At 41.8% G+C, this 24,183-nt stretch overlaps 1 protein-coding gene across 2 annotated transcripts in view; it reads right to left on the reverse strand.

Annotated features, from left to right (window-relative positions):
• CYP7B1 (cytochrome P450 family 7 subfamily B member 1) overlaps window positions 1-23,706 on the reverse strand; it is a 319,348-nt gene extending 295,642 nt beyond the window's left edge. For both annotated transcript variants that reach the window (XM_089685329.1, XM_089685328.1), the window contains exon 1: window positions 23,254-23,706. In XM_089685329.1, coding sequence (XP_089541455.1) covers window positions 23,254-23,339 — 86 coding nt within the window. In that variant the 5' untranslated portion in view covers window positions 23,340-23,706. The remainder of the gene's footprint in view (window positions 1-23,253) is intronic.
• Between the last annotated feature and the right edge of the window lie 477 nt (window positions 23,707-24,183).

The raw sequence follows: 24,183 nt of genomic DNA on the forward strand, positions 1-24,183 counted from the left end.
TCTGTCATGGGCCCCTGTACCGCCTCCCCATGCTGCTGCCAGGTCCAGAGTGTGTCATGGGTCCCTGTACGGCCTCCCATTGCTGCTGCCAGGCCCGTAATCTGCCATGGGCCCCTGTACCGACTCCTCATGCTGCTGCCAGGCCCGTAATCTGTCATGGGCCCCTGTACCGCCTCCTCATGCTGCTGCCAGGTCCAGAGTGTGTCATGGGTCCCTGTACGGCCTCCCATTGCTGCTGTCTCTATCGCCACACTCTGCCATGTGCCACTTTCAGGTCTCCTCACACTGCTGGTGGTTTCCATTTTTGTCATAGGGTGCTGTATGGCCTCCCATTGCTGCTGCCTCCACCGCCACACTGTGGCTCCACACTCTGGTTTTGGCCCCGTGACTGCCCAAATGAGTGAAGTGTGCGGTGATTCTAAGATCGACGGCACTCATCTGCATGTCATACTGACTGACAGTATTATTTCTCTTCCCCAGCAGACTCCAAGGGCATTTAAATTAAAGGTACAGTGTTCTGCACTAATATTAAGTCTCTCTGAAGCCTAGAAACACCCTTTTTTAAGTTAAATTCACAGCGAATTTATTCGACTCGAATCGAATATTGTCCACGAATTCGCCGAATCAGTCGAATCGAATTTTTCATTTCTTCGCTCATCTCTAGCTATAGTCAGTTGCAGTAGAAGCTGGTTACTGTCGCTCTTGTAGGGCTAAATTTCCAGAACTGTTATTCGTAAGCACAAAACTTTTGATGCCCAAAAGTACTGCTTGGATTCACCAGATTGCATTTGCAAGTAGGGAGCATTTGCATTCCCCAATGTCAATTGAAAAAGATACTTTCACCTTGTCCATTCAGGACACAATGAAAATATCTTAGTTAAAGTGGTAGTAAACTCATGCAAAAAGAAAAAATCTTCCTGCAAGTTAAGAGCATAATGTGCTAGTATGCTAGCACACTATGAAATACTTGCCTTAAAATGAAGCCCTCCAGCTGTCTGTCACTACTGCAGAGACTTCCATCTTCACCTGGTCTTCCTTCCAGGTTCATGGGACATGACCACTTGAATTGCCAAGGAGCGATGACGTCACTCCCATGGCACAGAACTCTGAAGGAATGGTGCGGGTATGTCGTTCCTTTAGAACGCATGAGCCTGCAACGTCACCGGTTGGAGCAACATTGAATATCTCCTAAACAGTGCACGTTTAGGAGATATTTTTTTTACCTACAGGTAAGCTTTATTATAATCTTACCTGTAGGTACAAGTATCCCAGCAGATTTTACTACCGCTTTAAGCCACTACCACTTTATAAGGATAATGATATTTACATTGTTACCAACCTCTCTAGTGATCCCAGATGCTCTGTATTTTGTGGCTGATGTTTATGGGCAGGGGGAGCATGTAAGCTCCTCTCATGATGCAGTGCTAGATCCAATTGCTGGGCCTGAGCACTGCCACTTGGAGCTTTTGGGTGATGTTGCTACTCCCCATGACCTTCGGCACCCAGTATTAGTGCGGGAGGCCCTGAAGAGGTGGATACAAAATTGTCAGGAGTTGCATGTCATACAGAATAATGATTTAGATAAATAATGATTTAGACATGCAATTCTTTACAGATTATCTTGTGAGTTACACACTTCTACTATACTACTGAGCCAGGCAGGTGACACGCATCATTTTGATTCAGCAATTCAGCTTCCTATGTTAGCTCTCCATCTCCAGCCTGCTTACTGGACAATAAATCACCACCACGCTTTTAGCAGGAAAGTGTTGCAAGAAGCAGTAAAGCTGCGCCAAAAGTAGCACATTGATCTTTCTAGTTGTACAATCTTACAGGGGTATGTAAAACACTAGAAACAAAATTTCAAAACCTATGGCAAATTGAACTGTTAACATACTGTATGTATATTTCAATTGTGTATATAGAGGTTTGCCTGGAGGGCCACTAAATAGAAGTATTTACATTAAATTACTTCATTAATAGCATAATACACTCATGGAAACAATTGTGATGAACTGGCACCCAACCTGCAGCCCATGAGATACATGCAGCCATATTACTCTTTCTAGTGCAGCCATTGGGACCTCAATAATCTGTGTTTTTTTTATTGCCCTATAATAGTGATTATCTATTATATACTATATGTATTATGAATTGTATGAATGTATTATCTTATGTAATGTGTCTCCAGTTTATGTCTCCAGATGCATGTCCCCAGTTTCCGACAAATCATATAGATGTTCCTGATCTCCAACAACTTCTATATTGTGTCTCCAATCTCCAGTAACTTCTATAGCATGTCTCCAGTGTCCCACAACTCCTATAGCATGTCTCCAGTCTCCAACAACTTCTATAGCATGCCTCCAGTCTCCAACAACTCCTATAGCATGTCTCCAGTCTCCAACAACTTCTATAGCATGCCTCCAGTCTCCAACAACTCCTATAGCATGTCTCCAATCTCCAACAACCCCTATAGCATGTCTCCAATCTCCAACAACCCCTATAGCATGTCTCCAATCTCCAACAACCCCTATAGCATGTCTCCAGTCTCCAAGAACGTCTGTAGCATGTCTCCAGTCTCCAACAACTATAGTATGTCTTCAGTCTCCAACAACTCCTATAGCATGTCTCCAGTCTCCAACAACATCTATAGCATGTCTCCAGGCTCCAACAACATCTATAGCATGTCTCCAGGCTCCAACAACATCTATAGCATGTCTCCAGGCTCCAACAACATCTATAGCATGTCTCCAGGCTCCAACAACATCTATAGCATGTCTCCAGGCTCCAACAACATCTATAGCATGTCTCCAGGCTCCAACAACTCCTATAGCATGTCTCCAGTCTATAACAGCTCCTATAGCATTTTTAAAGTTTCTGGACCATTTCTTGTAGGATGTCCATAGTCTCTGACCATCTCCTGTTACATGTCTGCAGTCTCAAGTAGCTTTCTGTAGCATTGCATTTACTGAACATAATGCCTGACCCTTGGTGATATCAGGGAAGTCACTTGAGGCCCCATAGGTAAAGAAAGTTGGCCAATACTACTCTAAAGCAACCCAAGAAGAAGACACAGCAAGGCAACCCAAATGCACAAGTATATCAGAAATGCCATTTTATCAGATAAATTTAGTTACTGGGAAATTTTTTTTAAATATTTATCCTATTAAATTCAATCAGATTATAGTTTTTATAATTTTATTCAAAACAATTACAACCTACTGATTTCTTGCTATAAGTTACTGTTATTTAGTATCAATCCACAGTACATTACATTATTAAAGTGATTGTAAACCTTCATGTTTTTAAAATAATAAACATGTTATACTTACCTACTATGTGCAATGGTTTTACACAGAGCAGCCCATTATTCCTCTTCCCCCACCATGGCTCCTGGTTCCACTTTTTTTGCAATTGCCCCCCATAGGAAGAAACTCTCTATATGGACACTCACACAGGCTTGATCCCATGCCACGCTACCTGTGTCTATAAACACACACTGCGCAGCTTGCCACACCCCCTGCTCCCTCCTCACAGGATTTTATTGACAGCAGTGTGAGCCAATCAATCTGCTCTATGAGGAGGAAGAGAACAGAGAAAAATGCTGCTTGCAGCCACAGAGCTGGATCAAGATCAGGCACAGGTAAGTATATGGGGTGGCTGGGGAGATCCTGTTTTTTCTTTTGGTTCCATGGAATCCTAAGGTTCCTCTAGATGTTGCTAGGGGTTCTTTGAGCAATGAGAAATTTTTGCCTCTCAGATAAGTTCCCATTCACGCAATTGATCTTTTTAGCTATCTGTAAAGGGTAATTCTTCCCAATGTCCACAAGTGTAAGGAGCATTCTTCAAACTGACCATCACACTAGTGTATCATAAAGTAACTTTTAGCAGGGGCTCCCTGAAACCAGAAAGTTATTTCAAGAATTCCTCTGTGTTGAAAAGGTTGGCCTATAATATAAACATTATTATTATACTGTAGTACAGTCATTGCATAATTGTATTATTATTCCCGCTTTGCAAATGTGTGTTTGTTGAAAAAGTTTGCAAAGTAACAACAAGTTACTTTTACAGTATGTTTATTATTTTATATATACAAGTAGTGCAGCAGATGTGTCAAGAATTAATTTTGTTAAAGGTATCATTCCAGAACAAGATACATTAGACATAATCAAAACAATTAAAATAAAATTATAAAATATACAAAGGATCAGCCAGAATCATGGCCAGATGATTAGTCTTGTAAAATTTACAGCCTGCTAGATGTGTGGTATGCATTAAAGTTTCACAACATTAAGATGTGTGACCCCACAGCTCAGAGGTGCAGTATTACATTTCCATCAAGAAATTGGCATGTTCTCCAAAAACTTCCATGGAATTCATGAGAAGGTGGGCTCTTCCTTTTACAACCTAAAATATATTGAAAGATTACCAGTTTATATCCAAACTGACCCTAAAGTGTGTCTATAGGACAGTCATTTGGAAATCACATTGAGGGAGATTTATCAAAACTGGGGCAGACAAAATCTGGAGCAACTGTGCATGGCAGCCAATCAGTTTCTGTTTCTCATTTCTAAAGCTTAAAGTGTTTCTAAACCCAGGACCCTGCATTCACTATATCTGGTCTCCCACAGTACACAGAAAACAGAAATGCAATTATTTTAGTAAATATAAACTGCTAAATACCTTTTCTCATCATCAGTATGTATCAATCTTGTGACTTCCAGCCGTGCATTGGTAAAGCTCATAGGAGGAATTTTTATTCTAACTGTCCTATGAGGCTGCATGACCTCTGACCCTCTGTCTGGACAGTGCTGACTGGCCCCGTGCACCCTCCTAAAACGAAAAAACCCAAACTCTCTAGCAATACACACCAAACTGAGCATGTGCAGAGTGCCTATTAGGGCTCTGTACTATCAGCAGATGGATTAGGGACAGCAAAAGAAGGGGAGGATCAGAAAAGACAGGATGCTTTACTGCATATACCGATTGATTTATCTGTTGTGGGTTTAGTAACACTTTAAGGCTACACTTATTTGTGTGGCATGATTGCTTCACCTCTGGAAAACATTTTGTGCTTGGATTGCTTTTCAGAGGTGTTTGACAGGCAGTGAGGAGGTGACATATCACTTCCTCACCACCTGTTTGGCTTCTTCAGTAACCTGTAAATGCTGCACATTGCACATGGTTGAGGGTCAGTTGTGGTGCAGCCCTATTTGCTTGGATGGGTTGCATTCTAAGCTACTGGCTGCCAAATGTGATGAGGGGGTGGCATTTTTGCTAAGTATTGCAGTTGCTTCATGTCCATTGCCTTTGCAGCTGAAGGAGGGGGGCATTTGGACGTAGTAAAACACTGTTCAGCCACTTGTTTTTACCCCCCATCCACAAATCTAAAAGAGCCCTAACTGAACAAGCTGAAGATAAAAGTTGATTGGTTGCCATGCACAGCAGCTCCAGATTCTGTCTGCTCCATTTCTCATAAATTCCTCCCATTGCAGTGATTAATCCAAGTGATGAGACTAATGTGAATTGTCTGTGTGTTCTGTGAAGCACTGTGGAATGTGTTGATGTTGTATAACTAAATACATGATCAATCTAGGAATTTGAAGCTTGGCCTCATCCCCTCCTGTGCCTCATCATTGTTCACTGACGCCTAGCATAACATAGATGGTTAATAGTGAAACACAAGAGGGGGGAGGCATCCGCCATTCCAGAAACTGCTTACTATGCTCACAGTGTCTGAAACAGCCTTTCTCAACTTCTATATCCTAGAGGAACCTTTATAATACATTTTTTGATTTCAGGGAACCCCTGCTAAATGGACTTCATCTGAGGTCAGAAGGAAGGAGGTCCATTACGTTGGTGATCAGAATGCCCCCCTTACAGGCAGCTAATCAGAGTATTGGTGTTTTACCACCGGATCTGCTAAGCATGTCATTTTTTTCTATGCTGACTCCAGTTCTTCAGTTACTGTATCTGGGCCAAGCCCTCTATTTTTCCTTTGAGACTGTGACAATGTTGTTGTGTATACTATATCCTCAGGATGAACTGCTAGATCTATGGGTCCAAGGGGGGGAGGGTTAAGTTTGTTGGCCAGGTTTTCCTGCCAAAACTCTGAGGCCCACCACCCTCTACAGGTCATTCAATATAGATAGGGACTCTTCTGTGCCCCAGAGAGGCCTCCCTACTGAGATACTGCCAAGATGTCATCTGGACTGAGACCTAGCTGGGTCAAGTTGGGGTTCCTTGAGGAAATGAAATCTGGGAACTTGCTACACTTTTGGGTACCAAAGATGGACTGATTGCCTTTTAAGTATTATTGCCATTCATGGATTCTATGGACTCTTTGATACCTGCTGTGGATTATTTGCCTTAATGGACACTTGCCTGTAAAGGACTGTAAACGTTGCTGTATAGCAGGTATGACTACCCTATGGGCACTAGAGCACCTCTGTACAGGATTTCATGCGAGAATTTGCTTTACAAGAACTGTCCCTCTATGTTTGCATTTCTTCAGTAAAGATCATTTGTGTTCCTTTAAATGCCTGGTCTGAAGTCTTTCTGAGGTAGTGGTAGGCAACCTTTGGGAGGTGGAGGTCTACCTGAACAACATGAAAGAGAGCAAAGATCACCAGGGTTCAGCGCCATTTAAAAAAAAAAAAAAAAACTAGCAAGGCCTAACTAAATTGTATGGAAAATGTAGAAAAATATAATAAAACAAATGTCACTGTAAAAATACAAACTTAGCCCATCTTAAAAATGGACAGTGTCAGTCAGTGGACGGTGTCAGTAGGGCAGAGGTTGGTGTCAGTCAGTAGAGCAGTGGATGGTGTCATTCAGCAGGGCAGTGGACGGTGTCAGTAGGGCAGAGGTTGGTGTCAGTAGGGCGGTGGATGGTGTCAGTAGGGTGGTGGATGGTGTCAGTAGTTTTTATTTTTACATTTTTATTTTTTAATATTTTCCACAATTTCTTTAGGAGCTTTGTTGAAAGGGGGAGTACTTGGTGGAAGGGCCAGGCAGCAGAAAAAGGGAGGGGCAAGGATGGGAGGGGCATTGGGGGAGGAGTTTACTAGAACAGATCCCCTGGATTTTCCTCCTGCAGCAGCTGGTGGGAGGGCGAGGAGGAGATTCTAGCTTTCAGCTGCTCCAGGAGGAAAATAAAGGGGATAGTCAGAAGGCAGGTATTTTAAAAATATGAACTCCCAGCAAATGGCTGGGGATTGGTATTTTGCGGCCCCCCCCATCCCCCTTGGTGCCCTAAGATGACTGCCTAAGCAGCTGCATGCTGGGCGCCAAGATAAGGCTGCTTAGGCAGCTGCCTAAGGGCACCAAGGGGGAGGGGGGGCCAGAAAAATCCAGATCGGCAGGTGTGAACAGGCACAAATCCACTTACAACCGCCAATCCTTAGGGGTGAACAGACCATCCAATCAGGTCAACCTGAAAAACTGACAGGCAGACCTGATGGGACCATCATGTGCAAGCCGTACATCAACACAAACAGAAAAAACAGCTAACAATCTGTTACATCCTTGCAATTATTTACATTTAAATATGTAATTCAACAGAAGAGTACTGGTTTTTTTTCTCAACATAACTGCTATGTCACTCCAAAGGTATTTTGTTCTGTGTGGGGAAACCACCTTACCATGAGGAAGGCATAGGGCATATCCTCACAAGTCTTGGCCTGGGGTTGTAAAATTAAGGCTGTATTCACACTTGAGTGTTTTGTATCTTGAAGCTCAAAGCTCCAAAAAAGCTCAAACTTAAAAAAATCAGTTGTTCTATATGGTGCCTGTTGACACCTGCTTGTGCAAACAGGCACCATAGAGAACAATTGATTTTTTAAGTTTGAGCATTTTTGGAGCTACAAGCTACAAAACACTCAAGTGTGAATGCAGCCTTAAGGCGTGTGGCAGATTGATATTGATGACAGATACTTTTATATAAATATGAAAGAGTGGCAATGTACCATTTACTTATAGCATATGCAGATGACATATATTTCAGCTATCTTTCACTTGCAGGTTTCTACATAATAGTGAACTATCCACATGCTCATATTATCAAAGTCAGTTTTTATCCAGCATAACTGATTACTAAACTATAATCATAATGTCCATGATATTATAATCATTTGCAATTAGAACACTGCAGGTTATGCGCAACCCCATTCCTCAAACCAGCACTACCTTTAGGAAGTCCCCGGCCTTCTTTTCCAGGCAGCCTCAGCTGCCAACAGCCAACATCAAACAGAATCCAAGCAATCAAGCAATATGAAGTAGTATGTCATAAGAAGAGAGAAGGAGAATGACATCACCAGCACAGCATATAGATCAATGGTCTAGTGAGCATGTATGCTTTTTTCTCTTATAAAATAAACAACCTGGAGGCTATTGTACATGTTTGCTGAGGGCTGCAGTGTGCTGGACTTAAAAAGAGAACTATGGGGATTTTTCATCGGTCCAATGCTGCAGCTGTACCCCGCTGGCTCTAAGGGTGGAAACTCAGTGATCATATGACCACTGATTGCTGAGTTCTCACAGTCACTCTGAGCAGGGAGCAATGACTGTAAGTCACCACTCTCTGCTGTGCCCCCCCCCACGCAAACTGGAACGCTGGGCTGTGAAGGGGGAGGGAGTGGCCGGCTCAGGCTCTCAGAGGATCACTGAGAGGCTGAGCCAGGTGCCGCTCCAGATTCTGGGGTGGATCCCAACTTTAAAGTTGTGATCATTCCCCAGTCTGGACCGGCTGGGTGACATCAATCGACAGTGGACTTCAGCCCTCTGTCAGCTGAAAACAGGTCACATGAGTGCAGAATAAACTGCAGTCATGTGATCCACAGAAGTACAGCCAAAAAATGTTTTCTGTACTTCTCCTTTAATGCTCTGAAGTTGGCCTTACCTTGTATTCAAAGAGCCTTTAGTGCTGCTTTAAGGAGACTATCTTCCAACTATGTTTGCTCTCTAATTAGGTTAAACCATTTGTTAGGAAGTCTTATTTAATTTTGTCCCAATTCCAGGTTTCCCAAATGAGAAGCACTGCCCAGTATCAGTGGCTGCACAATAAGGCTCCATGCACACGGGGAGTTTTGATAACGCTGGTAACATTAGCTGTGTAAAGTCATGTTAAAAACGTGAGTTTTTCAGCTTTTTTGCTTTATCGTTTAGTGGCGTTTTTCTGCGTTTGTTTTTTTTTACCCAAAAAATTTTTTGTAAAATTTAGAAACCCACTAGTCCTTGGTTTTTTTTCCAGCCACAAAACGTCCCAGCCAAAAAACGCTGATTACAGTCTATGTGTGCATGGACACATAGGATAACATGCTGGGAGGTTTACTGGTTGTAGAAAAAAAGCTTAAAAAGCCAAAAACAGCCGCTGTAAAAACATCAAGTATGCATGAGGACTAAGAAAGTGCAATTCCGTAGTTCCCCTTCACACATGGACAGCAGAGCACAAAGGACCACCCCATATAAAGAGGGAATGTCCTTACAGTAGGCTTTCATTTACACCTTAGCATAGAACTTCAAAGGGGAAAAAAAACCTGTGTTATTTCAGTTCATGGATTATAGCACCCTCTGGAAAGCACACCTAAACTGCTGCATTGAAGAGTTTAGGAAAATTCTGTTGAGTAACTGCAATGAATTTATGGGGGATTGCATGAAAGTCTCAAAGTGTGCATCAGAAGCTGCAGCAAATCAGCTTGAGCTTGCCTCTTTTCCTGGCTGGAGGACATCCAGCATCATCTAGCTTTTTCCTCTTCAGCTTGACTGTCCATGGCTTACCCCTTTCCTTCATTAGCATTCAGTTCTTTCAGTCATGGACACTCAGCATCAAATGTCCCAGTTACTCAGGGCAGTATGCATGCAAATGCTGACTGTCTAAGAATGCCCACGCATCCAAATTGGCATCCACCCGACAAGCTATTTTGATATCTTCATAAGGCAGCTCATAGACGTCTATTTTTTTTTCATCCAAAAAGTGGATTGAATGAAAAAAAAAAAAATGACCCAATTTCTCCATTCACAGATTCGAGCTGGAAGGGGGAGTCATTTCCATTGAGCTATTGTGTTCTCACAGCAGGAAAACTTCCCCCCTGTCATAACACACTGATCAGTGCTTCCGCCTGTAGTCGACAATTATCTGGCAGGTTGGCTGTACAGAAGTCAAACAGTAGACCAAATTCTGTACAACCAGGGTGCCCATACATAGATCAAAATTCAGCCAATCCCTGCTGAACTGCACAAATTTTGATCCATGTATGGCTAGCTTTACTCCTTGCATCAGGGCTGCAGAGAGTAGTATTGCATCAGGGCTGCTGAGAGTAGAATTGCAGCAGGGTGCTGTGATGTTTTCAGGAAGCTATATACAGCACCTGCCAGCACCTCCCACAAGTCATTAACTGCCTGCATTACATAGAGAAGCAGAAAGACCTAGTTATGGCATCTCTGCAGTGCTGGATTACCTAATTGGAAATGGGCCTATGGGTCCTGCACCAATGGATCAAAATAATACGGATTTGATCTTGAAAGAAAATTACAACAAATCTTTCTTAAATTGCTACAAAAATGAATCACTCAAAAAAACAAAATCGTTACAGTCTAGCCTCTGTAGCACTACTCCCTTAAGAGCCACAGGAATACTGTCCAGGTCCTCCTCAAATACCTTGCCCTGCAGCCAGGCACATAGGCTCATTCACTCGTTTCGCCAATAATCATTGTAGGGGTGTTGTTTTTGCTTTTATTTTTGAAGAATTGGGATAGGGATGAGGGAGATGAGTAGAATACTCCAAATTAGGAGCTATGTACATTGAAGACTTTGTCTAATCTTCAGGGCAAGCTGTATTGGAGTCAGGGGTGTATTTACCACAAGGCAAACAAGGCATTTGCCTAGGGCGGCATTTTTCAGGAGGGGCAGCACTGACCCTCGGAAGAAGGGACGGAAGAAGGGACACATGCAGCATGGTGACCTGGTGGGTTCCGAGAGAGGCTGCGGGTTTCATGACAGTGTATGCACAGCCCGACTCTCGTTCCCGGGGATGTCTGGAGCTGTGAAGGTGAGTGTCTGTCTCTCTCTCTCTCTCCATGGGGGATGGTGGCAGGTGTATGGGGGGCAGTGGTAGTGAAAGGCTTTCTCGGGTGGGAGTCAGGGGTGTTGTTGGCTAATGTTAGGCTCTCTCTGTGGGGGGGTGCCGATTTTTGTGTTGCCTAGGACAGCACAAAACCTTAATACGCCACTGATTGGAGTCTTTGCTTGAATCAAACAGTGAACGTTAGCTTTAATCAGTAGCAGGAAATAGTAGCAATAACAGCAATAACTTCTGTAGAGCCCCAGAGCAGTGTCCCTTTAAGTAGTAGAGGAAAACTGGACAAAGCTCTTTGGAACACCAGCCAGTATTCCCTTTGCTAAACTTGCAGCTGACGTCCGAACACCAGAGAGGGTTAAACAGCACACAGATCATTAAGAATGTCTGTACTCACGAGGCCCAAGAGCAACTGGACTCCTTCCTCCATGATACCAGACCAGATCTTCAGAAGATAGCTCCTCAGTCAGTATAGCAGAACCTGGGTCTCAGCAATTCAGGCCCTTAGGTAGTTCATCTGAGGGACTACTTAAGCAACGTGCCCTCTCCCAGGCTTGAGTAATTCTAGCCAGGAAAGATCCAGAGCCCCGTTTGCTCACTGAATATATACAGTTACCCAGCATGCTGAAGAGCCCCTCTCTCTGGGATAGGCTGAAGCTCTATCAATATTCATGTTGCCATCTGCATAGCTCCACACCTATCATCCATAAACTTCTGCAGTCTCCTGGATACAGAGGTAGCTATAGGCAGACTAGCAGCACCTGAGCACACAGAACAGACCTCACTAACTGATCACCGCTAACTCAGTACAGTGAGCTAATTATACTTTTACCTAGCAATAATTACAGCCAGCTGTGACAACTAAATGTACCTATCAAAAATATGACATCCTATCTACCTAATCCTAGCACCTACCTAGGAAGTTGCTACAACTCTATTGAGAAAATCCTGTATTAATGTAATGCACGCAATAACAAATTAAAGTACATAAACCAGACATTAGGTTCATATTACAGTTTGTCTCTTAAAAGTTCATCTTCTTTTAGCTGTCAGTTTGTAAAAAATTGTGGTGCAAACTACGTACGTGTAATGTACAGTAGTGATGACCATCTCCATCTAGTGGGCGACGTGCACACCACTTAGTTCAATGTTATCCCAATAAAGTGTGCGCAAAACAAACCTCCAGAATCCTGTGAAGGGGCCCCAAGGTTTTGATTACCTAGGGGCCTCCACAGAATTTTAAACTGAAACTTGAAAATGTCATTAGTACGTTTATAAGTGGGGGTAAGAAACACAAAAAGGCAAAACATAAGTGGATTATATCTGCTTGAATACTTGAATGTGAACAATGCATTTGATTCTGACATTCACTACCTCGAAATTGAAAGTTCAACTCTTGCCTCCCTAATTTAGTGCTTGAAGTGAAAGATATAAATTAGCTCCAGCACGTCTTCTGTTAGTGTCTGCATATGTAATGTTAGAATCATCCCACTCTCATTCACCTGATGGTGGTGATTCATTGTGAATAGAGTCAGCAAGTATTTCTCCGCCTCCATTAGTCTTCTAACTATTTTGGACTTATATTGTTGGAAATATGCTGCAGCCGGCTCTGCCTCCTGGAAAGCTGTTTATCCTGGCTTCAAACTCAGCCAATTGCCTTGGAATTTTGTAAGCTCTGTGCTCCGGTCCCCTGCATGTTACCTGGTATGTTACATTGTACCTTAGCTACCTAGTTTGCTCTTTACTTATCTTTACCTGATATTAAAGCATAACTAAAATATCTTTTTTTTTATAAATTGCTGGATTACATAGAATAGATTTTGGTTAGAGTAAAGCTGGGTACACGCTATAAGAAAATTGGAAGAAAAATTCGATACGAAGAACGGTTGGTCGAATATATGATCATTAGTATAATGATTTTGACAGCCGATTTCGACTGTTCAGACAAAAAAAAAAAAACAAAGGTACAAGCTCGAAAAGGTTTCTTGTATGTGAGCACGATTGTTGCTCAGTGGTACGCAAATAATCAAATAGAGAAAAACGCGCATGATCAGAAGCAAACAACAACTCAGAACAACCTCCAGAGGATTTACCCCCCATCCTGATCAGGCCATCTTTTGCGATACGGCGCTGCGTTACTTTAACTGACAATTACGTGGTCATGCAATGCTGTACCCAAATTAAATTCCTGTCCTTTTTTTTCCCACAAATGGAGCTTTCTTTTGGTGGTATTTGATCGCTTCTGAGGCTTTTATTTTTTGGTGCCATAAATAAAAAAGATCAGCAATTTTGAAAAAAAAAAACAATATTTTTGACTTTTTGCTATAAAACACCCAGTAAAAAAAATTAAAATTTTAAATTTCTTCATAAATTTAGGCCAAAATGTCTTTGCTAACAAAAATCCCAATACATGTAAAATAATTATACATGAAAATTATAGAGTCTACAAATGGCGGTATATACTGCATATTTTTTTTTTTTTTTTTTTTTAATACTAGTAATGGCGGCGATCATTGACTTATAGTGGGACTGCGGTGGGCATTCTGATTCTGACACTGGGGGAGGGACTAACTGCCACTAACATCCCCAGTGACACTAATACAGTGATCAGTGCTAATAAAAAGCACTGACACTGTACTACCCTCTCTCCTAGATTGTAAGCTCCAAGGAGCAGGGCCCTCCTATCCCTCTTGTATTGAACTGTATTGTTGCTGTATTGTCTCCCCTTATATTGTACAGCGCTGAGCAAACTGTTGGCGCTATATAAATTCTGTATAATAATAATGGCACTGGGCAGGAAGAGGTTAATGTCTGCAGCAATCAAAGGGTTAACTATATGCTGTGTGTTTTACTATTTTGTCTGTGTGTGTTTTACTGTGTAAGCACGCTACTTTGTATTGCTCTGCTATGCAGAACAATACAAAGCATCATGCTAGTGCTGACAGGGGAGAGATCTGTATTGTTTACATACAGTCCTCTCCTCTGTCAGTGTTCCTTGGAAATCACCGGGAATCTCCGGCACCTGTGATTGACAGCTGTAGCCACCAATGGCAGCGTGGGTAGGGCGGCGCGCACGCCCCCTACCTGGAAATGCAAAATCACGTATATATACGTAATTTTGCACAGCTCTGCTGCCCTGTACCAGTAGTTCTGCTACAGGCCAGTCAGGAATCTGGTAATACCATTGTTGTATACATCATGATACGAACCTTCGTGAAAAATCAGACGACCATTCATCTGATTTTAGTATGTACCCCACTTTAAGGAGGGTTATAACCTCCATCAGGTTGTTTTGTTTTTTTTGCCATCTGTATCCCATTAGGGAGATTTCCCTTCACTTTCTGTCCCATAGCCAAAAACAGAAAGTGAGAGAAAATCCCTGAAAATTAAGGGAAACCCAGTGTGTCACCAGTGATCTGCCTTTAGTTACACTTTAGGTACTGATGCACTTATCTTGTCCAGAATTAAATTTTGCTAAATATACAGTATGTCATTACCTTGGATTAGATTCTGTTCTGGGGATCTTCACAATTTTTAACCCTGGGCTACATGGTTGACAGTAAACTAGGGTCCTTAAGGTGGCTATTCATTCATCAAAATTTCAATCCATGTATGGGCAGGCTGGTTTCACCTGTGTACAACCAGTCTGTCGTTTTTTTTTCCTGATCGATCAGTTCACTGGCTATAGCGGGTAACACTGATCACTATGTTTAGATGGTTGGGAAGTCTCCCCATTGTCACAATACAATAGTTCAGCAGGAAGCATTCCCCCATCTACATTAAGTGTGTGGATGGGAGAATCGGCTCAACCAGTGAGTCGAATGAAAAAAAAATGTAAATGTATGGCCAGCCTTAATAGATTTTTGTTACGGTCTGTGTCCCGGTTACAGATCCTCTCACTTCCTGTCTGGTACAACAAACATTGTCAGCATGACAGAAAGTAATGGAAAACCTCTTTAAAGAAGAACTACACGTGCATCTGAGCACTGTGTTAGAAATTCTGTATACAGCCCTACAGAATAGACAGTGCACAGCCCTCGCATGCTTTTCTGATTCACTGCAAGGAAACAGGAAACGTTATTCAGAGAAAAGACATAGAGTTTACCATAGATACAGCTACAAACTTAGAAACACTGCCATCTACTGGTTGAAAAATATAATCTCTACTGAATACTGATGTAGTTGTTGCACACACTACATGAACACTGTATTCCAACACACTACAAACCAAAAACACTATTTAATTCATTTTTAATATTCAAAGCAAACTCGCCTATCCATCCATGTCTCCATGGTTTATGTTGCTGAGAAATCTCTTTGAAAAACATCCCCCAGCATTTCTGGCTGTGGCCATCTTGAGTAAGGACAGATGATTCATGTAGAATTTACTTCCTGAAATCCATCTGCCCTTAGCTCAGGCATGCAGGCAAGAGGGTGTACTTAGTTGTGAAAACCCCTCGTCCCCTCCTGAAGACTCCTGCGATGTATGGCATAATTTGCCTAGGCCTGAACACCAAGAAATAACTGTATAAATTAAAAAATGTTTAAAACAAGTACATGTGATTTACTTTCCTCTCTATTTACTCATGCTAGCACCATAAGGATTAAAAATGGTCAATGTTGATTGAGAGAGTGAGGTCCTGCTTTAATGGAACCCCAGATAAAAGTAAAAACCCAGTGGTTCTGATCCTTCTCCACTCGGATTAAACAAAGAAAATAAATGTGTGTGTATGGTGTATCGCCTGCTTCTGGCCTTTTGTATTCTAACATCCAGAACCCGTGGCTGCCAGAGTACTCAATCAGTGACAGGATCTTGTTGACTGCATTCTGGCCAAATTTTCTTTGCCTGGATCCTTTGATTTCTCAAATTACGTTGCTTGACCCAAGTGGTGTCGACAACCCACCAAATTCAGTTGATGCAAAGCAATTGGCCACAATTTTAGTCTTTTATTGACAACTTTACACACCAATTTACACATTTAGAGTTAGATGCTCTTAAAAGTATAACATATATGAAGCATTCCTGAAAAAAATATTAGTAAGTAGTACTTGGAATTGGAAGCGCATATGGCAAATCAAAGCTAGGGGCTATTGTGCTTGCTTGGCGTGGACGCCGCTGTAACAGCGAGGAACCACTATCAGTTTCAGCATTGTATGACTGGCTCCTACATATGCAATGTTTGCACTGATTATCTGGGATAGCACTCCATTAGTCCTTCGGGCATCTGCCCACCTTGGCATCTTAGGTGGCCATAAGAACATGAACATAAAAATGAACTTCAGCTATATCTGAGCACAGTCTATGCAGACAGAGCCAGTATTTATCAGCTTGGATAAAGGAACTCTGGAGGTTCTAGGCTGAGTAGCGTGTGTCAACTTTGATTGATTTTATATTGTCAGTATTTAATTATAAAACTTTACATGGAGAGTAAAAATGAGTAGGGACTAAATAATGAGTGCAGTCTCTACCAATACTGTATGTCAGCAGTCTCTTGTAAAATGTTGGTACTCTCTGATCCCTTGAGGGCACATTGTCAGCAGTCTGACATTCAGGCCACTGACTATGTGCTCCTACTGGTTTGCTGATGAACACCAGACTTTTTGCTGTGACAGAAATTCTAAAATGGTTAATGTACAAGATTAGTAGTTTGGGAGCCACCTGAACAAACAGCACAGGAAAATAGAATATATTAATGGCGTCAGTCACTGGCACTAACATTGATGGCAGGGGTTGTACATTAATTGTAACATGAAAGAAAGGATGACAGAGACACGGCATTTAAAGCTGAACTCTGGGCTGAAAAAACTACCCTTGTAGTATAGGTTCCCTCCACTGCAAGGGTTAAATGCTCATTAATTTCTAGGGTGGCTCCCCACTGGCAGAACATATTAGCGATGTGGGAGGGATATCCCCTTCAACACTGACTGTGTTGATGGAATGAATGGAGCAATTGTCTTTTCTTCCATCCATGGTGGAAGAAAAGAAAATTGCATAATCTGTGGCCTACATTACATAGGGAGGGGGGAGTTTTGTAAATCACAAAAGATACCAAGGAAAGGTAATAACATTGTTTGAGATATCACTTCAGTGTACAAGAATGAAGTACGTTGTAATTCTAGCAAGACCAACAGGTATTTTTCTTTATTGCAGAAAATGAATGCAGTCAACACATCTAAGGGTTAGTAATAGGGCCAGTGCAAGAATTTTTGTCTAGACAGGCAAATGTGCATTTTGACACCCCTCCCCACTGTCCGTTATTAAAATGTTGGTAGTTCCAACTCTTTATGTTAAATGAGATTAGCGCAATGGTTTATAAAATGCAAAATTTCAGTTAAAAATACACAAAAGTAAATTTTTGGGCACATGAATGCAGTTTATTACACAATGTTTTTGGTAAAATACAAAAGATGAAGTTGCGCTGAGTAAATACATACCCATGTCATGTCAAACCTTAAAATTGCGTGTACCTATGAAACTTCAGTATCCTATATTTTTTCATAGGCAAAGTTTTAAAAGTCCCTACAGGTCATCAGTTTAGAGCTATGTAGGAGCTCTGGTGATACAATTATTATTCTTACTTTGGCGTGCGTGGTGATAAATAACATGTGTAGGGCAATTGCTGCTTTCCTATGTAGGTGCCCTAACACACCTTTGTGTGTGTTTGTGGGGGTGGGGCTCTAAATTTCTTTTTTTTATGTGTCTCTTTTAATGTTTAAAACATTTTTACATGTATTTATTTATTTTACAGGACTTTATTGCCATCACATAAGAGACCAATAGCATATTGCATATAGGTTACAGGTAGTCTTTATGAGACATTCGAGGTTTATTAGACCCTGGATGTCTCCCTTGTACTCCACTGCAGCTGACAGGACACAGAATGTGTTTCATCAGCCACTTCCCCAGCCACTAATCCCAGAGACTGCCAGCTCAGGATCAAGAAGTGATGTCATACATGACATTTCCTGTTCTGTGCACAGGAGGGAAGCTCAACGGATGGATTTCCCAGTGACACCCCCTGTAACCACAGAAGGCCTGCACGTGGGACAGCGGAGCCTGCTAAACATGGCGGGGAGGCACATTTCAGCAGTTGTGGAAGAGATTGGTGGCTCCACAACCGCTTGTATCACTTCCACATTGAAAGCCGACAGTCTGCTTTACAAAAGTACACACACCTGGCCGGTTTAGCGCCCAGAACTGAATTAAAAAGACACATCTGTAACATGGTTAAAAATCCGAATCCAAGTGGCTAGGGATTCAGATTTTACTGTTCCCCTCAAACGCCATTCTGGCGCCCTAAGGTGGCTGCCTAAGCAGCCTCATGGTGGCTCCAGCTCTGACTGGCAATATAATACATTTTTGTTCTTGTGTTTAGACCGTATAGCTTTTCTAAATTGGTCTGAAAAGTTGTTGTATACCATCCCCTAAGCCAGTAGTCTCCAAACTGCGGCCATGGGGCCAGTTGCAGCCCTTTACCTGCCTTTACCCGGCCCTTGGGGCACTATTCTTCCCACTGATATGAGACATTGTTCTGCCAACTGACCATTTCTCCCCCGACCACAATAATGGGGCACTGTTCCTCCAAATGTTAGGGTTCTGTTCCTCCCCCAATACCAAATGTGGCAATGTTTACTGCCACTGATGACAGGGAAATTTCCACTCCAGCTGGTCATAATCCGGCCCCCCTTTGTTTAGAAAGTTTGGAGACCCCATCCCTAAGCTAATGTTTCTCAACCCAGGTGCCCCAGGGTGAGCATGGGTGATGGATCAGAGGATTCTGTGGTTATGGGGGTACTCTGATATGATGGGGGGGCTCTCTTCTATAGGGGGGACTTTGATGTAATGGAGAGACTCTGACATGGAGGAGCCTCTGACATTAAGGGGGGCTCTGATGTGAAGAAGTGGGTTCTAATGTGATATAGGGACCTTTAATGTTAAGTTAATTTTACGAGGGTGATTCTGTGCATTGTCCCAGGCTCAAGTTTCCCATTGATAAGTGACATTCACTTTTTTTTACATTTTAGACTAGGGTGCCTTAAAAATGTGCATACTTTTAAAGGGTTGCACGTCTGAAAAAAGTTTGAGAGATAGCACCCTAAGCAAATACAACAGTACAATGCTGCACTAAGCTAGAATACAAGGGCATTGGAGGGAATAAACAGGAGATTAGATATAAGGCCATATAACAAGTTAAATTAATAAATCAATTATCTGCAAACAAATTTACTATGTGGCTGGAAAATAATTGTAGCAAAGGAAAGTCGATCATTTACAAACTATGATACATTTGACTAGTAGATGTTACAAAGAGGCTTTTATAGGCAAGGTGGTTGTACTATTATTACACTTATCACCCCAATTTCCTTAGCTGCAAAAGCTGAAGCAGAAAAGCATACATTTTTGGAAAACACACTGAAGTGGTGAGATGAATGGGGGGAACAAATAGATAAGAGAATAAGAGATACGAATCATCATCCAAATAACAAGCTAGAAATACCAAAATTATGAAATCCAAACTGAATTACTATGCTGCTGGGAAATACTTGCAATTGAGGAAAGGCACTGAATTGATCATGGCAATATCCCAGTGTTACAAAGAAACAATTTTGTAAAGTGCTGCGCAAACTGTTGGCACTATATAAATCCTGTATAATAATAATAATATAGATTAGAGTTTTACTTCCATATTGAGGGACAGACAATAATGATTTAGGTCCAGTTGACACCTGAATGCAGTGAGGGAAACCATACAGCAATTGTGATCAGCAGTAGGTGTCAATGTTAAACGTAGTACAAACAGTAGGTTGCTGTGCGTTGTACAGTATAAGACTTTTGGTACAATATGGCGCACTTTCACACGCACCGAAATTGTGCTGCACCCAGATCACATGTGAATCGCAAAGGAATGTACAGCACCTTTCCGTGCAATTCATGGAGGGAACCTGCCCCTTAAAATTGCAAAAATGAATTGATAGATTGTAGATGATACATTTTTAAAAAAGGTAAATACTGAACTGAAATCTAATGCGGATTAAGGGAGCTCTGATGAATGGGTTGTGAAATATTTTCAAGGTTTTTATATAGTATAGCTTGTTTTATGTACAGGAATATACTGCAGAGGTGCTGTGTGTATAGAATCATGAAAGTAACAATTTCTATATGCTCGTGTATTTAGAATTTTAAGTATCAAATAAATAAAAGTGTCACATGACAATTTGTTAATTTGTTGCATGATAGTGGTGAACTGTCAGTCCATACACATCCTTCTCTCCCTGCTGCTGGCTGTCCACCCTTCCTCACTACAATATTTACACCTCTGTGGTAGTGGTGTACATTTTAGAACAATTTTTAACTCTGATGCAAGTGCTTGATTATTTTGGCAGATGCTATCAGACAATAGAAAGTCTCACGCATCACTTTACTGTGGCCATACACTATGCAATCTGATCTGTACAATCTCTGTACAATTTTCTTACTATACTATATAGAATTACTATAATTTCCTTTTAGCGTTAAGATAGCCATACACATATAGGCTGAACAATAAAAATCTAACATTTTCCTTCATCCACGCTACACAACTTGGATGGCTGAATCTCCTCCTGTGACTACTGTATGTGAAAGCTAGCACCATCAGCTGTCAGATACCCAAACAGTTCCTGCATCTGATTGGCTCAGTTGACAGTTGTCTGCCTGGCTCCTTCAATTCTTCAATCAAGGGATGTCAGGTAAGGAGAGGGCTAACAGGGCCAATCATTGAGCAAATTTCATCCGATTCCTGATAAACCAGCTGAGATTTGCTCCATTCATGGCCAGCTTTATAAATAATATGAGGACAGAACTAAACAATTCAATCAATTAGTAACAAATAGGACAGGCTGTTGCACTACATAGTTGATTGTAGATCTAAGGCCTCATTCACACCTAGCATAGCTCAAACACGCTTTTCTGCGAGTTTTCCTTTTGCACCGTTTTCGCACGTTTTCTCGTGTTGCACAAAGGGCAGCTCATTCCCTTGAATGGGCTGCCATATTCTTAACAAACATGCCATAGAAGCTACTGAACCTTTTCATGTGTTGAGCTCCTTGCGTTTTTTTTTTTAACTGTTTTGGTGCTTTTGTGGTACTTTTTGTAGCGTGGTAAAATGTGTGTCTGCTTGCTACATTTGGGGTGTCATTAAGAATTAATGGCACCGCAAGTGTGACATGCGTTTTTTTAGTTTTCTTTTTTGCGGCTTTCGCATGTTTGCGCCATGTGTGACAAGCGTGCTAAAAAATCTCCCTAACAGTGTCAGGTGTAGAGCTACTCTGCTACTCTATGTTTTTTTTACCGCATGTTTTAGTGCATTTGTCGTGCATTTTTAGTGCAGCAAAATGCATGTCTGCTTACTGCATCTGGGGTATCATTAAAAATGAATGGCACTGCAAGTTCGATGCATGTTTTTGTGCATTTTTTGCATGGTTTTTCTATGCTTCCATGTGTCTCACATAGGGCAGCCTATTCACTTGAGTAGGCTGCCCTAAGGGCGACAAACATGCCAAAGAAGCTCCCGAACCTTTTCAGGTGTAGAGCTTCTTGCATTTTAACACGTGTTTTGGTGCGTTTATTGTGCATTTTGTAGTGTGGCAAAAGGCACGTTGGCTTGCTGCATTTGGGGTGTTATTAAGAATTAATGGCACCACAAGTGTGACGTGCATTTTTGCTCAGTTTTCTTTGCGCAGTTTTTGCAGGTTTGTATGTGCCACACATGAGGCATCCTATTCACTTAAATGGGCTGCCCTATGGGCAACAAACATACCAAAGCAGCTCCCAAACCTTTTCAGGTATAGAGCTGCTCACATACTTTTACCGCACATTTTGGTGCGTTTGCCATTCTTTATGTAGGGACACAAAATACGTGTCTACTGGCTGCATTTGGGATGTCATTAAGAATTAATGGCACTGCAACTGCAATTTTTTCCTGCGTTGTGAAAGCACATGCAGAAACACACCTTTTCAGGTGTAAAGCTTCTCGCATTCTTTTACTGCACAGTTTGGTGTGTTTGTCATACATTTTGTAGCACGGCAAAATGCACATCTGCTGGCTGCATTTGGGGGTGTTATTTAGAATTAATGGCACCGCAAGTGTGATTTTTTTTTTCCTACATTGTGGAAGCACATGCAGAAACATGCGTTCCTGAAACACACAGGTGAAATAGGACCGAGGTGTTTTCCATTGTGTTTTGTAGAAACACACAGCAGTCCATTTAACCTGATTTTCTATGGGACAGGTTCACATCTCTGCATTTTCGCCTGGTGCGCTTTTTGGGACTTTTTTAAACGCAAAGCGTTGTGTTTTTGGTTCAATAGACTTCAACAGACACGCTGCAGAAAAGCATGTAGTAGCCCAACCATGGCACCACCTGCCTGGAGTTTGCATGTTCCCCCTGTGCCTGCGTGGGTTTCCTCCGGGTACTCCGTTTTCCTCCCACACTCAAAAGACATGCTGATTGGTTAATTAGATCCTGTCTAAATTGACCCTAGTATGTATGAATGTAAGTTAGGGACCTTAGATTGTACGCCCCTTGAGGGTTAGGGACCGATGTGAATGTACAATATATATGTAAAGCGCTGCGTAAATTGATGGCGCTATACAAGTATCTGAAATAAATAAATGTAGTGTGGTTTTTTTATGTGTTTTTATGCGTTTTGAGTTTTAATCTGCCCAGCAACAACACTGCGAAAACGGATCAAACGCAAACTGCGCAGGTGTGAACCTAGCCTAACGGAGACTGTACAATCAGATTGAATTTATATGGTCAGCTATAGAGAAATTTGTTGCAGCTCATCAACACCACTTAGAACATTTGGAATGGTTTTGTTGATTTGGCACAAGGACATTTACATAAAAACAAACTGACACATTTACCTTTAGTTAATCCTCCTCCTAGGGCATCATTGCCTGGAGATTCCTCTACAATGACTTATTTCCCTTGCTATTGTAAACAGGACTGTAGAAAACATTCCTATGAGTAGTTGGTATCCCTGCTGTTACTACTGCAATCAATGAAAACATAAAAGAGCAACATGTCAGTGTGAGGTCAGCTTGGTAGAAGGGAAGCCTATGTAGTAAGAGCTGCAGAGGGAAGTGATTGGTGATTGCAATCATAAGCTGTGTATCAGAATGGACACACGTACCTCTTCCTCCTTGTGGCCCACAGCAGCAAGAAGGTGGCTGTCAGTAGCACAATGGCATTGATCAACAGCTGGATGGAGTCTGTCATTGTGGTCTGAGGCTCCCCTTCCCCTTCCGCTACACAAGGCACTGCTCTTTCTGAAGCTGATCCTTTTTCTGGGTAATACTACTTACTGCATGCCACTGCAAAACTTTCTCTACTCTTTTTTTTTTTTTTTTTTTTTTTAATCAAGGGGCGAGGCACAGAAAGCATGGAACACACAGACACAAACTCCTCCCTGGATTTTACGATTCCTGCTGCTGCTCCTTAACAAGCAGTTAGAGGGAATTTCCAGCCAAGTGTTGCAGCAATACTCAGGCTGGAGCTTGTCACATGAAACCGTCTTCTAAATATATGCTGTAAACTGCAGAGAACCAGAAATAAGTGTCCTGGGCCTTGTAGTTCCACAGGTGATGATCCCTGTTCCTTTGTCTGGAAAATGATAGTGAGGAGCCGAACGCCTGGGGTTCAGATTCAGGGTAAGATCACAAACAACGAAAGTTCAATTTCGACTTTGAAGTCAATGGGAGTTAAATATTACAAAACAGTGGTGGTGATTTTCTAAGTTTACAGGGAACAGATTGTCAAAACACTGCTTTACAGTACAAGTGCCAAAGCAAAAAAAAGTTAGAAAAATTCGACTTGGCAGGGAGCACTGGTTTAAAGTGTTACTAAACCCACAACAGTAAAATCAGTCTGTAGTTGCTTGTTCTACCCACTGTGTAACCTAAGGGGTTAATCCTCTGCATTGTGTAAAAAAAAAAGGACTGCTTGATCCTGTCTTCTCTGCCCACTTGTTCAAATATTCAAGCTGATAAGACAGACTGAACCTGTAGCCCTTCTGCACATGCTCAGTTTATTGTGTATTGCTAGAGAGGTTTTTTTTCTTGGG

The sequence above is a fragment of the Staurois parvus genome, unplaced genomic scaffold (assembly GCF_062004578.1).
Source record: "Staurois parvus isolate SC_StPar_1 unplaced genomic scaffold, SC_StPar_1.0 ptg000371l, whole genome shotgun sequence".
Lineage (NCBI taxonomy): Eukaryota > Metazoa > Chordata > Amphibia > Anura > Ranidae > Staurois > Staurois parvus.